The 16,681-nt window shown below is 43.2% G+C and overlaps 1 protein-coding gene across 1 annotated transcript in view; it reads left to right on the top strand.

The window, feature by feature from the left end:
• Positions 1-5,128, top strand: part of Tmem67 (transmembrane protein 67) — a 45,844-nt gene extending 40,716 nt beyond the window's left edge. Inside the window, exons 27-28 of the mRNA XM_051160405.1 lie at positions 3,328-3,470; positions 4,150-5,128. Of these exons, the coding sequence (XP_051016362.1) occupies positions 3,328-3,470; positions 4,150-4,230 (224 nt within the window). The 3' untranslated portion in view covers positions 4,231-5,128. The remainder of the gene's footprint in view (positions 1-3,327; positions 3,471-4,149) is intronic.
• The last annotated feature ends 11,553 nt before the right edge of the window (positions 5,129-16,681 follow it).

Raw genomic sequence — 16,681 nt, 5'->3', positions numbered from 1 at the left:
GTGTGCACATTAGGAGAGGGATGTTAGTGTGCACACTAGGAGAGGGATGTTAGTGTGCACACTAGGAGAGGGATGTTAGTGTGCACACTAGGAGAGGGATGTTAGTGTGCACACTAGGAGAGGGATGTTAGTGTGCACACTAGGAGAGGGATGTTAGTGTGCACATTAGGAGGGGGATGTTAGTGTGCACATTAGGAGGGGGATGTTAGTGTGCACACTAGGAGAGGGATGTTAGTGTGCACATTAGGAGGGGGATGTTAGTGTGCACACTAGGAGAGGGATGTTAGTGTGCACACTAGGAGAGGGATGTTAGTGTGCACATTAGGAGGGGGATGTTAGTGTGCACACTAGGAGGGGAATGTTAGTGTGCACATTAGGAGAGGGATATTACTGTGCACACTAGGAGGGGGATGTTAGTGTGCACATTAGGAGGGGGATGTTAGTGTGCACATTAGGAGAGGGATGTTAGTGTGCACACTAGGAGAGGGATGTTAGTGTGCACACTAGGAGAGGGATGTTAGTGTGCACATTAGGAGAGGGATGTTAGTGTGCACATTAGGAGAGGGATGTTAGTGTGCACATTAGGAGAGGGATGTTAGTGTGCACATTAGGAGAGGGATGTTAGTGTGCACATTAGGAGAGGGATGTTAGTGTGCACATTAGGAGAGGGATGTTAGTGTGCACACTAGGAGAGGGATGTTAGTGTGCACACTAGGAGAGGGATGTTAGTGTGCACATTAGGAGAGGGATGTTAGTGTGCACATTAGGAGAGGGATGTTAGTGTGCACATTAGGAGAGGGATGTTAGTGTGCACATTAGGAGAGGGATGTTAGTGTGCACACTAGGAGAGGGATGTTAGTGTGCACATTAGGAGAGGGATGTTAGTGTGCACACTAGGAGGGGGATGTTAGTGTGCACATTAGGAGAGGGATGTTAGTGTGCACATTAGGAGAGGGATGTTAGTGTGCACATTAGGAGGGGGATGTTAGTGTGCGCATTAGGAGGGGGATGTTAGTGTGCACATTAGGAGAGGGATGTTAGTGTGCACACTAGGAGGGGGATGTTAGTGTGCACATTAGGAGGGGGATGTTAGTGTGCACATTAGGAGAGGGATGTTAGTGTGCACACTAGGAGAGGGATGTTAGTGTGCACATTAGGAGGGGGATGTTAGTGTGCACATTAGGAGAGGGATGTTAGTGTGCACACTAGGAGAGGGATGTTAGTGTGCACATTAGGAGAGGGATGTTAGTGTGCACACTAGGAGAGGGATGTTAGTGTGCACATTAGGAGGGGGATGTTAGTGTGCACATTAGGAGGGGGATGTTAGTGTGCACATTAGGAGGGGGATGTTAGTGTGCACACTAGGAGGGGGATGTTAATGTGCACACTAGGAGAGGGATGTTAGTGTGCACATTAGGAGAGGGATGTTAGTGTGCACATTAGGAGGGGGATGTTAGTGTGCACACTAGGAGGGGGATGTTAGTGTGCACACTAGGAGAGGGATGTTAGTGTGCACATTAGGAGGGGGATGTTAGTGTGCACATTAGGAGGGGGATGTTAGTGTGCACACTAGGAGGGGAATGTTAGTGTGCACATTAGGAGAGGGATATTAGTGTGCACACTAGGAGCGGGATGTTAGGGTACCTGCCCAGGGAGGGATGTTCTAAAGTACAATTGCTTTCATGTGTTCTTTCTGCTCCTTCCTTTTTCATTTGTTCTTTCTCCCATTCCCTTTCTTCTTTTCCTACCTTCCATTTCTCTTTATCCATTTATCTTTATCAGGAGATGATGATGATAAGTTAAGGCAGTAGGAATGGATACAAAGAAGAAAAGGGGGTTACCAGAGATGTTAGGAGAAAATGGCAAAGCCGTGCACAGTGCACCCCTGTAGTTCCATCTGCTCAGGAAGCTGAAACTCAGGTTTCAGGTCAGCCCGAGCGGTACAATGAGCTTACCAATAGAGAAGAAAGTGGTGCAGAGATGGCTGTGCATGCACGAGGGGCTGTGTGTGCACCCCTAGTAGCCACAGTGCCCTCAGATATGACTACATGCATGTCTGTAACCTCACTGCTACAGCACGGGTGCTGGGGCCAAGGATGACTGGGGCTTACCAGCGGCCAGGCTAGCTCCAGCTACAATGAGAAATCTGCCCCAAAGGTGTAAGGCAGAGAGTGAATACACAGGACACCTCGTGTCTTCCTCTGCCATCCACATGTATCACATGCATGCACAGACATGTATACTCCCACACACATGTGAATACACCACAACACACACACATCACCACCACCTATGACAAATTGGGGGGGGTGGAAATAATACAGAAATGATCCATATTTCCAGCTGTGTAACTTAGTGGTTGATAGTGATGCCCTTCCCTAATCAGGGAATGCAGATGAGGACAAGGCTTGAGGGAAAGAGAAGAAAGGTGTTGTATCTGAAGGGGACTTGGGACATCTAGGAAGAGGTGCCATTAAAGAAATAGAAGGGAGCCACTCATGGGAGAAAAGGAAGGTCACAATTAGCTAGGGGGCCATTCTGTGGGGTCATCACTAGACTAGGTAGTGGTCACCACCAGGTCTATTTTGTTTTCCTTGTATATAAGTATTATATGCCCTCATGTACAGAGAGAAGTGTGTATATTGTAAGGATATTGCTGACAAGTCAGTAAATTTTCCCAAATTGTATCCTCCTTGTTCCTAATACTTGGAACATGACAGAACAGAACCGGTGCCCTGATGTCACCACCTGGTATAAAGCAGCCTCCTGACTGGACCTCAGGGTGATGTTTGTGGTTCTCTAAACCCCTAAACAGTCATAGTATTTGTGTATGCCTACTTGATTTTTTTTTTGTTTGTTTGTTTGTTTTTTCATGGCAAAGGGGTCTGTAGCAGTTACCAGGTCTTCTAAAGGGTGTTCACATACCAGAGAGGACAGGATTGGGTTTCGAGTTCAAAGAGGTCAAAACTGGAGGAAACTGAGATAGAAAGCCTACAACACCCATGCTATGTCTTGCTGGATTTTATCTCTTATTCTTAACCTTAGACAATATTTCTAAGATTAATTTAGCCTTTAACTGTATAAGCAGAGAACACTGAGTAACTGCTCTGGAGAAGGCATTCGTAGTGTGCCCACCCTACCAACATTTCTCAGTGTTTGCCTTGATGTTAAAACTGCGGCTTCCAAGTATTCCTAAGTTCTTCAACTAGCATTTGAGACCTTAACTTTGGTGTGAGCCATAACGCAGTGCATGTTTTACTCTGCCACCAAAGGTAGCACAGATCTTTGCTGTCACTGTTTGACACATCCTCTGCGTGTTATTCGTAGATGAAGGCCACTCTTTCAGCAGTGTGCTGTATTATGGAAACGAGGCCACGCTCCTGATCTTCGATCTGCTCTTCTTCTGTGTGGTGGACTTGGCTTGCCAGAATTTTGTTTTAGCATCCTTCCTCACATACCTGCAGCAAGAGGTAAATCTATGGGCATATTCTGGTTTCTCGTAAAGTAGGAATGTTAGAAGTGTGGCTATTTAGTTCCTTCACAGAATATAAGAGCGTCCGCTTTCTGTCAGGTTTGGTGGGTGCTATTAGCCCCATCAAACTAGGAAGAGACTTAACTACCAGTCTCCCACAAACCTAACATGAGCACTGATTTTATAAGAACCCCTTTCAAACCAAAGGAGCAAGCACTGGAGGTGACATTCAGGGATGTCTGCCAAACTCACGTGGCCTCACTGTATGGGCAGTGGATAGCTGAGTGGGTAAGACCTCTGAAATGGAAATTTCAAGAAATGGCAACTGTGCTTGAAAGGTCATTAATAACAGCACTCAATGCCCTCCTGCTTAAAGGAGCCCTGGATCCAGAATCATGGATAAATTCAGCTTTTGATGTTTTTCTAGTTTTAGGGAGTTTTTTAAAAATCCCTAAGTATTTAAAAAGGACATGCTTGTGAACATGAAAGATATATTAATGAATAAAAGTACTTCCTAATAGTTTATAGCTTTAAAATAGTTGTATCTACTAATTAAAGTATCTCATTCATAACTAGAAGTGGTTGAGAAAATTAGCTAATTTAATTTAGGTATTTATATTGATTTGTATATTTTTTATGACTATTTCATTTCCTTCTCAACTGTTTTACTTTTTCAGATTTTTCGATTTATCCGCAATACAGTAGGACAAAAGAATTTGGCAACCAAAACACTAGTGGATGAAAGATTTCTGATCTAACCTGTGATACAGAACCTAAGGACTCAGTGTAATTGTGACTTGAGCCATGATGCCAAGTTATATTTTTTTAAATCTTGTAATACATATTATTATTTCTTTTTTATCAACAGACTTATTTTTATAGCTTGTAAAATATGACATTTAGTAAAAAAAAATAGTATTTCCCCACTACATGTTGTATTTAATTTGCTAAATAATACACTAACACTGACCATGAGGCAAAAATAAAAATAAAAAACCCAATGCTGCTTTCTGTGGGCAGGTCTTGATAGCAAGTTAACCCCATCACATGCTGTCACCTCACAAGATAGCCTGCCTCCGTTTTCTCACAGTTTCAAACCTCTTTGGTTCTAGGTTCAAAGCTGGTGTCCAGTTCAGTATTTACATGTTTTATTTATATTTGTGGTTAAATAAACTCTAAAAGATATTTTCAATTTTACTTTAAATTTTGGGTTTCTATTCTTGCTGACTCAGTGGGCTTCTTTCTGATAATTCACCCTGTTGGTCAGTGGGCAGGCAGGTAGACACAGCGTGGTGTAGGACAAATCCAGTCCACTATGTGCCTGGTCTCTGATGTCATTTACATTTATTAAACTCGGTCAGATTTTTTCCAATATGGATTTGTCACACATTTTAATATTTTAATGGTACCCCTCCAAAGTGTTGACTTTCAATTATGAGTAAATATTACAAATAATGGGCTATAAATACATCATCTAATGTTGACCAATTTATTGAAAGCAAATTTAGGCTTCATGAGTCAGTAGATTATTCTTTAATAAGAAAATAACTGGATTCAAAATGTAACTAAAGTAAGTCCTGAACCACAGTTAATCATTTTCTATGTTTCCCCTCAGTATACTCAAGCAATTCTTTCCATGACATACCATATACTTGGAAGGACTGCAGCATAATTGTCATACCCAAAAACCAATATTTCTATCTGCTTTCTACAATGATGCTCTGCAACCGCCTAACTACAATGCTATGTATACACTGTATATAATTGTGAAAATATATAATAAAATATTTTGCATTTCTACTTCCTGTCTGATTTGTATATAAGCACTAGCATTCAGGAATGCAGTGCAGTCAGGGCAGGCTGGCCGGCCACTGCCCACGCTGGGCCTTTGATTCCCTCCCCCCTTAGTTTTGTGGATGACTGAACAAAAAAAAAAGAAGGAGAAAAAGTTGAGTCTTTGCAACTGTGGTTTCCGGAGGGCCGCAGAACAGGGATGTCTTCATAAAAGGTACAAAAGGTGAATAGACGGAGCAGCATCGGGTTTTAACACTTCCTACTTGGAGGTAATGCAGCCTTCTTTCCATAATAACGAGTCACTGCTCAGGTGAACGCTTTAAATATATTTCAGAATGCAGGATCTGGTGCTGCACTTGCTGAGCATGAGAAGAGAAAATACTGTAGAATCCACTCTGCATTCATTTCTTGTGTTCCTTAAATCCTTGGTTAGATCCTGTGTTCCGGTTTCACACAGTAGGGCGGCCGTTGTTCTGAGTGCCACACAGTATGGCAGCGGTTGTTCTGAGTGCCCCACTGCAAGTCCTGTGCTTGCGTGCATGGGTTTCCCTGCATTTGTTTCCTTTTATTTATTTCTGTAGAACCTTTAACAATTTTACTCATTCCTTAGAAACAGTGCCTGTGTCCCCTGCTCATGTGACTTCACAATGAGACAAATCCTAGAGGGCCCCTTTAAACTGCTCTGCACTTTGTATCCTCCTTATAGGCAACCCCCTAAAATGCTTGTGTCAACAGGCCGCCGCCTGGAGAACCACATGGGGTGCACTTGGGATGACTTTCAACTCAGTGCTTTCAAGCCAGAAGCTTGTGTCTTTTTCCTATATGTAAATATTGGTCAGTATCATTTGGGGGGAAGTCAATCTGAGTCACACAGAGCAGGAAGCAGAGTGGCTTACTGAAGATGTGCCAGGTTTACCAGAAGCAGCTCTAAATTCAAATGAGATGGTTTTCCCCCACCAGGAAAGATGCTCCATCTTACCAGAAACTGTACACTTTGCTCACCACTTGGGATGTCCCAAAAATTAGTATCCTAACATATTAATTTGTATTAGGTATGCTTACAACAGGAGTCTGCGGGTGTGGCCAGTGGTTGGAGACTTGCCTAGTGTGTTAGAGTCCTCTGGAAGAACAAACTCGGAATGACATGAGAAGGTGGAGCAGGTGATTTGAACAGAATACACACGCTTGGGTTTTGTTTTGTTTTCATTACACTGCGGTGTTTGAGCATCTTACTCTTTCTTACTGGGAGATTCTGCTCCTTCTGGAGCCAGTTCTTAGAACGAGTGAGGTTAGGTAGAAGCCTGCCTGGGCTCTATTACAGAGACAAATGCATCCTGAGCCACACCTCAGGAGCTAGCAGCACTCTGCCTTGATGATCCCAGGGCCGGGAAACATCACCCAGGTGGCTTAGACCCCTGAAACGACTCAAAGTATGCTCTCTTGAACCAACTGCCCTGCTTTGTGTTGCCTTCTAGAAATCCCCAATGAAACTGAACCCCCTCATCTCTGCCAGGGTGACCTTCCCACTGGTGTTTTTCATGTGGTCCTGCACTTTGCCTTCTGTTTCTAGATCCTGAGAGTAGAATGCTCACGTGTTACCCCCATAGCTGTACCTGGCTCTCCATCACACAAAGGAACACAGGGCAGAAGATGAGGTGGAAAGGCATGGTACCTCATTAAAGATCCCTACATCAAAGCTCATGTCAATCACATGCAGAGTTTAGCCAAGCTAAGGTTCCTAGCTGATTTGGATATCAACTATGCCCCCCCCCCCTGCCAAAAGCCTATGTATTCAAATGTTGGCTCTCAGGTAGTGATGCTAATGAGAGGTGACTGGATCGTGCAAGCCTTAACTTCTCAATGGCTTAATCCCTTGATGAGTTTGTGCAAAATGGGTTATCAGGAGACGGGTCTTTAGGGGCGGCCAGTGCCTCCTGTCTCAGCTTCCTGGCTGCCATGAGGCAAGCAGCTTTTTGCCATTGCATGCAGCTCTACCATGATGTTTTGTGATTCCAGACAACTGTGAAATCTCATCTCTGAAACTGTGAACTCAACCAATCTTTCCTCTAAGCTTTCTCGGGTGCTTTCTCATGGTGACTGAAACTAACTTTTCCCATCTTCAAATAAATACAGTCAGCCCTTCAAATCTAAGACCCAGAGATTTAGCAATGTGTCAAATGTATTTTGTGTTTCCAAACTGAACACATATGAACTTTTTCCTTTTCCTTATTTCCTAAACAATACAGTCTAACTACTCTTTGTGTTTTATTTACATTGTAGTAGTTATTATATGTAAATGTAAATGAATGCAGATTTGAAGTACGTGGTAATATGAGCAGGTTAAGTGCATGGAAAAGTATTCACCCTTTTTAGTGAGCATGAAAGTACGGAACAAAGCCAGAAGGTGCCACCAGGATGCCACCAAGAGGGCAACAGTCTTCAAAGTTTTCTATGTGATGTCAGAGCTGTTAGAACAACTGAGCATTCATATTATTGTCACTGCATAAAGTCATCTTAATCTGCGACTTTACATTTGTCCATTGTGAAGACTTCCCCACAAACAACAGCAGGTGGCAGTGTCGAGCACACCAAGCTCTTCAAAATGGGGTGAGATTTCTAAAAAATACTAATAGCAATCAGCCAATGGTCAGAACAGTCTCCACAGTTGAGTGGAGAGTGGGATATGACTTTCACACGTACTCTGGTGCCTCACATTTGACCATGTCCCCTGGAGAGGGAGACCTGGTGGCACTCAGAGGAAGGACAGCAGGTTACCAAGAAGAGACTTGATACCCTATGAGCATATACAGGGGGAGGTAATCCCCCTCAGGAACAGTCATAGGGGAGGGGAATAAGGGGAAAAGGGGAGGGAGGGAAGAATGGGAGGACACAAGGGATGGGATAACCATTGAGATATAACAAAAATAAATTTAAAAAAAATTAAAAAAACAACAATCTGTGGAGGATGTGCTCACCAGACAAGAGAGCCTACAGAAGCTGCCACCTTCCAGCCCTCAGCTTCACCACCCTGCTATCCCTCGTTTCCCCTGCCACTCTCCTTACTGCACCAGTGTTGGGCCTGTCAGCTAGCCAGAACCCTGGTCCCTGCTCTTTCTACCTGAGGTATTGAATTAGGTGCTAATACTGTCATCTTCTGAGGAAGACTGTCACAGCCCAAGGCTGACCTCACAACACAGAAAAGCTCACTATCTAAGGATTAAGAAATTTCTTTCTACTCGTTTTAATGTAATGCCCCTTCTACAATGCAATCTCCTAAATCTAACTTTAATAATTTGTTGTATATTATAATGCTGCAACTTGAAATGTTCACAAAGCAATACAATTGCAAAGACTGTGAAGCTTACCTTATTTTCTTGGAGTCTGTGCAAGGCTGAAACCTCCATATTGAGAAAACTATTATACATTTTGCCGGTGTAAGAGTATTTGTGCATATGAGCGTGCAAACCTGCCGCCCCCCATTTTTATTATGAAATATTTGTACTTTTCAGTACTGCTGTGCCATTACTTTTCTGATTTGTATCTCTTCTATCGTTCCTTTACTTGATAGAAAAGAGAAATAAAGTCTTGATTGGCTATGACCAGCCTGTTACTGGGTCTAGTTCCCACCATCAGGGGCCCTGATTTGAAGCTCTTTCTTTTCTTTTGGGAGACAATGGCGTTTCTCTATACTTACCCAAAATATTTTGGACTATCACTTACTCAAGCAATGTTCTAGTGATGGCTTGAACATACCAGCAACCTCCCTTCCACACCGTCCAACTATGAATCTTCTCTGTTTGTTTTTACAAGTGACATGGCAAATATAAATAGGACTGGCTTTTCACCAACTATTAGCAGCGCATTCCACCCCTCAATCGTCTTGGACACTCAGGGGCAATTGTGTAAGAGCAGCTGGTCCTGTCACGAGTTGTCAGTGACAGAGGGCTGGGTCACCTGTGTTTGATATCTTGTCTTGATTGTCTGGAAAGTAATAGAGACACTCAAGAAACATTTGAAGGAAAGAATTACTAACAGGTTGATTGGAAATAACTGTCTGTGGCAATGGTCCACCTTCCCCTTCCCTCACTGTTGGCTTCAACAGAGCACAATTAACTTACACATACGTACCCTGTGCTGTGAGGGCCAGCTACTGTGCCTATGTGCTAAGGAAGCAGCGGACAAGGGAGCAGAGAAGGGGCAAGTAAGTATCATCAGGCCAGTGTTCGTTTTGTTAATTCTGTAACATTAGCAGGGTTTTTTGTGCCTCGCAGAAACATGGGAGTATCTCACAGAGTGGACATCAGAAGTCTGAAAGAAACATTTCTCTTCACCCGAGTTGTCAGGCAGGCTGCATGTCTTCTAAGAAGCTGTAGGAAAAATTTTTGCCTTCATTGGCTTCCGGAGGATGCTTGCATCTCTCAGCTCTTGGCCCTCCCTCAGCTGAAAGCCATCCACAGAGCTTCCTCCGATCACTCTCCTGGCTGTAGCTTTCCTCTTAGCTTATAAGGATTTCTGAGGCTGTATTGTACCCATCTCAACAATCTGATTCACATTCGGAAAGTCACTTTTGTAGCATGTTTGCTAATTCTGGGACTAGGGTAGAGGCTTTTTTTTTTTTTTTTTTTTTCAGGGAGATGTCCGTCCAGCAAACCTACCTACCTAGAGTACAGGGATGAAAACTGTGAAGTTAGCATCCCTGAGCAGTCTGAGTGGTCTGGAGAGGGTGTGGAAGAGCTATTTCAATTGAGATAAGAGATGGGCAAAAGCAAGGGACTATGGGATAGGAATAGGCTGAAGGTTTCCACAGAGTAGGAACAACATGTAAAAAGGCCTGCAGACGCTTGGATAGGCCATCTGACACTGAGTGACATCAGAGAAAGACTGTGCTCAGAATCAAGCAGAAAATTTCAAAGCAAGAAAAAAAAAAAAAAGACTAAGTGTTTTATCCATCTAATTGTGCCTTTGGCCGCCTCAGTTACAACAGACAGAGGGGGACTTGGTTTAAGCTAGCTAAATGTGGCTCAGTGCACTGATAGTTCTTCTGTTTTGGAGGCTCCCTCAACGCCATCACTATATGGCTTTAACAGACCATTATCTAGAAGTGAGAGGGACCCAGCTCAGAACTCAGGCCCAGGCCATTGAGCTGATCCTGTTTAGGAAGAAAGGTCTGCTTCTGGCTGGGCCCAGTGCAGTTCTGATGTTCAAAGGCAGTGGCTTGTCCCTGTTGTAATTTACCTCTCTTCCTTTTACTAAATGTTTGTAAGAGGGTCCAGAGATGTCCTAAACTGAGTTGCAGGCCAGAGAATAGAGGGATGAAATGGACCCAAAAGAGGTCCATTGTAACTCACAGAAAGCAAAGGCTTTCTTTCCCACATTAATTCCAACGTACCGAAGGCTCTGCTTCAAGACCACATGGCATTTTGCTTTCATGAAAGAGCAAAACTTCATGGACAAACTGACTTCTTCATGCTGTCCTAACCCTCTTACACGTAGCCTTCGTAGGTTCAGGGTCAACCATGGGTGCCTCTTCTCCCCAAAACCATGATACACCACCCTGGCCCTCAGGTCCAGAGGACATTCTCCCATCTGCTCCCTGGCCACACTGTTGGCAGATTGGAGACGTTGTAACCTTTGACACAGCTCAGTCAACCCTTTATTTCAGAGAACTCTTGGTCTCAGACTTTGATTTAACAATATACAATTCACCGTGGTTCCAAAAAGAAATCGTTACTGTTACCACCGTCAACGTTGGCATAAGGAAGGCAGTAAGTAGTATCTACTGTGTTCCTTAAACCACTTGGCTTCATGAACTGCCTTTGAGCAACACTGTTTAATTCACCACCATGCATTCAGACCCAGACAGCAGCAACTAGAACTTCCTTCAATGGTGCTGTTAATAGTTCTATTTATCACCTCATAAAACCTCATCTAAGTACTGAGAAGGTTAAAAAAAATCATCTTTGTCTAATTCTCTTTCATTATAACTAACACTCGATGCGAAACTTATGTTTCATTAGTTATTTTATGGCTATTTGCCTTCTGCCTTACCAGACTTTGCTAAAATTCTGCAGATATTAGACCCACGCCTGTTTCTGAGGACTTACGAATCATCCTACAGTTTTAGGTGCTTAGTAAATTCACACTTTGCTTTGCTCTTATCACCATCTACGGGGTGCTCAATTAGCAGTCAGGGTGCCACTCCACGGTAGCACTTTTCCTAGGAGGAGCACTGCCTCTATTTTGTACAATATAATTAATGATATGGTGTCTAGAAATGTTTGTACTGTTTTTAAGAACAAACAGTTGTATTTTCCCTTCTCCCTTTAGAGATTTGTCCTCTTAAATCCTTGCCAAACAGGATAAACTGCCTTTCAAAGCTCTCTCATCCCAGCCTTCCCAAAACCATACATATCTTTGCTCCCCCCACCCCCATGTATCTTTGTGTCCTGTCACTCATGAACCTGCTCCACTTCCCCAGCATACATACCTGTTGCTATTTCTTGACTGCTGCTCACTGGCTTTTCCTGAGCACCCTATGGTCCTGGCCCAGTCCAAGCCCAGCCAAGGGCTTCTAGTTAAATGGGGCCATAGGTGGTTGTCTCTTCAGTTTCTCCACAGTTTCCAGAACAAAGTCTGGGTGACTTTTTTTCTTTCTCTTTTTTTTAGTTTTTCTAGGGCTCCACATAGCATGGCATCCAATATCTCTTTTCTTACTTTCTCTTTTTCTTTCTCTCTCCCTGAAAATGCTGTTTTTATTTCCTCGGGTGAGAGGATGAGGTGAGAGCAGGTCTCAAGCCTTTCTAGCTCTTTCTGAGTTCTCGCTGGTTGGTTCAGCTCAGTTGTTCTGGTCTATACTCCTCTCCAAGATGGCTGATTCAAGCTGGCTTCTCTTGGCTTCTGACTGAATCTCAAGTTCTGCTGAATCTCAGTGCTCTGCCTGGTCTCAAACTAAGTCTGGCAGTCTGTTCTAATCTTCTGGCTCCTTCTCATTCTCTGGCTCATTCTGTCTTCACCTGTGTCTAGCTTATTCTCTCTTCAACCTGGCTTTATAAAATTGTCTAGGTAAGAAATTCTCCATAAAGACTCCCCTTCTCTCTCCCTGTGCTGCTCTTAAGTAGCCTCTCTTTCCTGTGCTGTTCTCATATCCTACCTCTCACTGGTTCTGTCAAACCTTCCTGTGATTTGTCACTTTGTCTGGCTCTCGATTAGACATCACTTTCAAATATGGCTGCTTTCTTCTATAAACTGATCTTACCATCATTGTTTGAGATTAATGGTGTGTAATAAGGGCGTGTCAGCATCCCAGCCAGGTCATACTGTAATCCAGAGTGTGTCTGCGTTCCAGCAGGATCACACAGACCTCAATGGTCCTTGCCAGAGTCACCATGTTGCTGGATTAAAAGTCTTCTACATCTCCTAGATTCATCAGGACTTACCTCCTTGTGGGGTCATAAGCCACACCCAGCCTCTGCAGATGAGGGTTCATTCATGTAGGGCAGGAATTGATTTTTCCTAATAAAGGCAAGTTCTTCTACGGAGGGATTCTTATACCAGTGTGTGTGTGTGTGTGTGTGTGTGTACATGGCAAGGTACTTGGGCTGTGAGCATGCTGAATAAGTGCTCAGTCACAGAGCTATATCCCCAGGCCTTATGCTAATAGAATATTTTCTGCATCTTGTTACAAACCTTATATACAAAGGACACTCCTCTCACACATTTTATTAATAACCAGAAGAGTTATATATCTTCACAGAATCACTTCATAGTCTTATCCTTTAAATTTAACTTTAAAAGTGAGCATGTCAGAAAAGTACCACAGAGTGCCAGGAGTGACTCAAAAATCTCCCTAGTTCTTTGAGAACAACCTATGAGGAAACAGGGGTTAAAAGACCTACCTCAAAGTTGCCATTGTTTAAAAGCACACTGCTGTTCCCCAGATTGTGTGTTACTGAAGGTTGTGTTGAAGGGTCTAAGTTGTAGGAAAGTAATGCTGCACTCGTATGTCAGTGCCTTGCCCAGTGGTCATCAGGGAGGCATTCGTCCGTCCAGCAACAGATGGAAACAGATGCAGAGACCCTCAGCCAAACATTAGCTGGAGCTCAGGAGACCCTGCACAAGAGGGAGAGGAAGGACTGTAGAAGCCTGAGGGGTGGAGGACAGCAGGAGAGCACTGTCCACAGGATCAACTAAGCAGGGCTCATAGGGGCTCACAGAGACTGAAGTGACAATCAAGGAGTCTATAGCGGTCTGCACTAGGTCCTGTGAATATGTTTTGGTCGTGTAGCTTGGTTTTGTGGGACTCTGAACACTGGGAGTGGGGCTGTCTCTGACTCTTTTGCCTGTACTTGGAACCCTTTTCCTCCTGCTAGGTTACCTTGTCCAGCCTTGATATGAGGGTTTATGCCCAGTCTTATAGTAACTTGTGATGCCGTGTTCAGTTGATGTCCCTGGGAGACCTGCCCTTTTCTGAAGAGAAATGGAGAAGTGATCTGGGGGGAGAGGGAAGGTTGTGTGGGGAGCAGGGGTACTGGGAGGAGTGGAGGGAGAGAAAACTGTGGTTCATATATATTGTATGAAATGAATAAATTTAAAAAATAATAAAAATTATAGGGAGGGGCTAATGGCACTGTGTGGACATAGTGTCCCCTCCTCTTGCCACCAAAATCCTCACTCTCTCTGTTTTACCTGCTTCCCTCTCTGAAGAACCCTTTTCTTCCAGAATATTCTTTGCATAGCTCATCAAAAGTTACTTCTAGGTATGTCTCAAACAGAAAGCCAGCCTTGTCTCTCCTACTGTCCAGCTGCAGTCGCTCCTTTGTAAAGCCTGAAGAATTCATGTTACTAGCATTCAAAGATTAATCTTCACTCTATTTTTAGGCTCCTGTCAAACTTTACAAAGAGGAAGCAATTTCTTAAATCATGAGATTTGTTGAGTCTATTCAGTGGACGCTTACCTCTCTCATTAGTTACTCAGAAAATTGAGGTGGAAAACAGTGCTGCAGAAGGCCCCAGGTCACCAGCAAGCCCCTCCCTGGGAGGTTCCCTTGGTACTAATGTAATTTAGGTTTTTTACTTTACTCAACAAATGCAGCCAGTGTGGCTCAGAATTCTTCTCAGCATGGCATGGACTCAGCAGTGATTCCCCACATTCCTAATGCTGCAACACTTTAATACAACTCCTCATGCTGTGGTGACCCCTACGACAAAATATTTAATTGCTGCTTCATAACTAACTTTGCTACTGTTGTGAATCATAAAGTAAGTGTCTGACATGCATCATATCTAATAGGTGGACCCCAAAGGGGCCCACAGGCTTAGAGGTCTAAGTCGTATGCAAATAACAGGATTATACATGCAAACATATGCACATGTATTACTTCTACTGGTAAAGTTTATCTGGAAATAAAAAAAGTTTTGTTGCGTTGTCAAAAGACAGAGCTTTCTTTAGTGCTATAGAAATTATCATTCAGATCATTAGGTGGGGGAAAAAAAAATCTCAAAGACTCTGAAATATCATCCAAGCCAAAGCACCAAGTCTGGTGATTTCTTCAGAAGAGCCCAAGGTCCCCAGTGTTAGGACAGTTAACAACTTTTAACCCTCAAGACACTGTTTTCTGTCCCTAAGTACAGTTCATACACATTTAAATGTCCTTCTCCTTGCAAAATAAAATACATTTTTGTAGAAGTTTTAGGAAATACAGAAATGTACAAGTAAAAAGAAAAAAATGCCATCACTTTAGATACTCACTATTACATTTTGGCTTAGCATCTTCCACAAACATTTATGTATAATATATGCTTTATTTATACCCTTTTCTATAGTAGGATTATGTGCTGCATATGTTGTTTTGTAGCTTGCTTTTTAAATTTGTAAAAAAAAAGCATATTCCACATGATCAAATATCATTTGGACATGATTTTGAACAAATTAGAATATATAAAAATATTTATTTTATTATATTTTTAAGGTTACATATTTCCTCATAAGAACGAAGCCTATAATATCTTTGAGACTTAAAGCCAGGCTGGACAGCGTAACAAGACCCTGGTTAGCAGGGATTCTGTTTTATTTGAGTTTTACCTTAAAGCAAATAAATGACAGCTTTTTCATAAAGAGTAAACACTAGGGCTAACCCCATTTATTGAACCCTTGAACATCCATGATGACCTTGAGAGATGGTTCAAGGTCAAGTCCAAACACTTTCTCTCCACCTTCCCCTCACACCACAGATGGGGAATGAATTCTTGGAGTGAATCCACCATCATTCAGCAGTTTGTCTGTTTTCACAGCTTACCTTCCCTCTGGAAGCTTCCAAACTATCATGGTCTTTTCCTGGGGCACTCTCTTGTTTCAGCTGCCTAACTTGTCTTTTACCTGGCAGCTTGGATGTCCCCTCAAAGGATGCCATGCCTGACCCTCTGACCAGGCCATGGGCCCTGTCTCTCCATCATCACAGCTCCCTCACTACCTGTTCACAGCTTTTATTGCTGTATCAGCCTTAACCTGCCTTGTCTGCCCTCAAAAGCACTGAGACCTATGTCAGGGCAGAGGTCATGCCTGCTCAGTTGGCTCACAAATTATATCTCTCCCATGAGAACAGTATGGGGTACAGGCTTCATATCTGATTAACTTGATATCACCTAATTAGCTGATTTTGATAGTTTTTCTGATGTCACATATTTCCTTATAAGAATGAGGGTTGTGTGAGAGGGGTGTTTGTCCATTTGCTGTTGCATACTATCTAACTCCAATGTCTAGATTCTATCACTTCCTTCAAGTGTTTTACTCCACAGCTTGTCTGTCTATGGATATGTATGTATGTATTGGTTTTTCTTAGAAATAAGGTTACTGTGCACTTGTTTGTTTCACACATCTCTCGTCCAAATACATGCATATATTGCATAAATGTCTCTTCATGTTAGCAAATATTAAACATTTTCTCAAACAATCTTTCAGTGTTGTAACTTTTCCTTGTTGGTTACTTTAAACTATTTTGGTATTAATTTTACACCCAGCCACTCCCTCCACCTCTCCTCCCAGCCTCTTCACCGCTCCCCACCCATCTGCCCACCCCCACGCCTCCATTTCTAATAAGAAAAGGAAAGGCCTCCCATGGGTATCAATCTAATATACCATATCAAGTTGCAATAACACTAAGCAGCTCCCTCATATTGAGGCTGGATGGGACAATCCGGTATGAGACAAGGGGTCCCAAAGGCATGCAGAAGAGTCAGAGACAGAGCCCGTCAGGAGTCCCACGTGATGACCAAGCTGCACACCTGTAACATATGCGGAGGTCCTAGGTCAGTCCCATGCAGGCTCCCTGATTGTCGGTTCAGTCTCTGTGCGCCCCTATGAGCCCGGGTTAGCTGACTGTGTGGGTTTTCTTGAGGTGCTTGACCCCTCTGGCTCCT

Source organism: Acomys russatus, chromosome 2 (genome assembly GCF_903995435.1).
Source record: "Acomys russatus chromosome 2, mAcoRus1.1, whole genome shotgun sequence".
Lineage (NCBI taxonomy): Eukaryota > Metazoa > Chordata > Mammalia > Rodentia > Muridae > Acomys > Acomys russatus.
The sequence above is the reverse complement of the archived record's forward strand: the minus strand, read 5'-3'. Positions and strand labels throughout refer to the sequence as shown.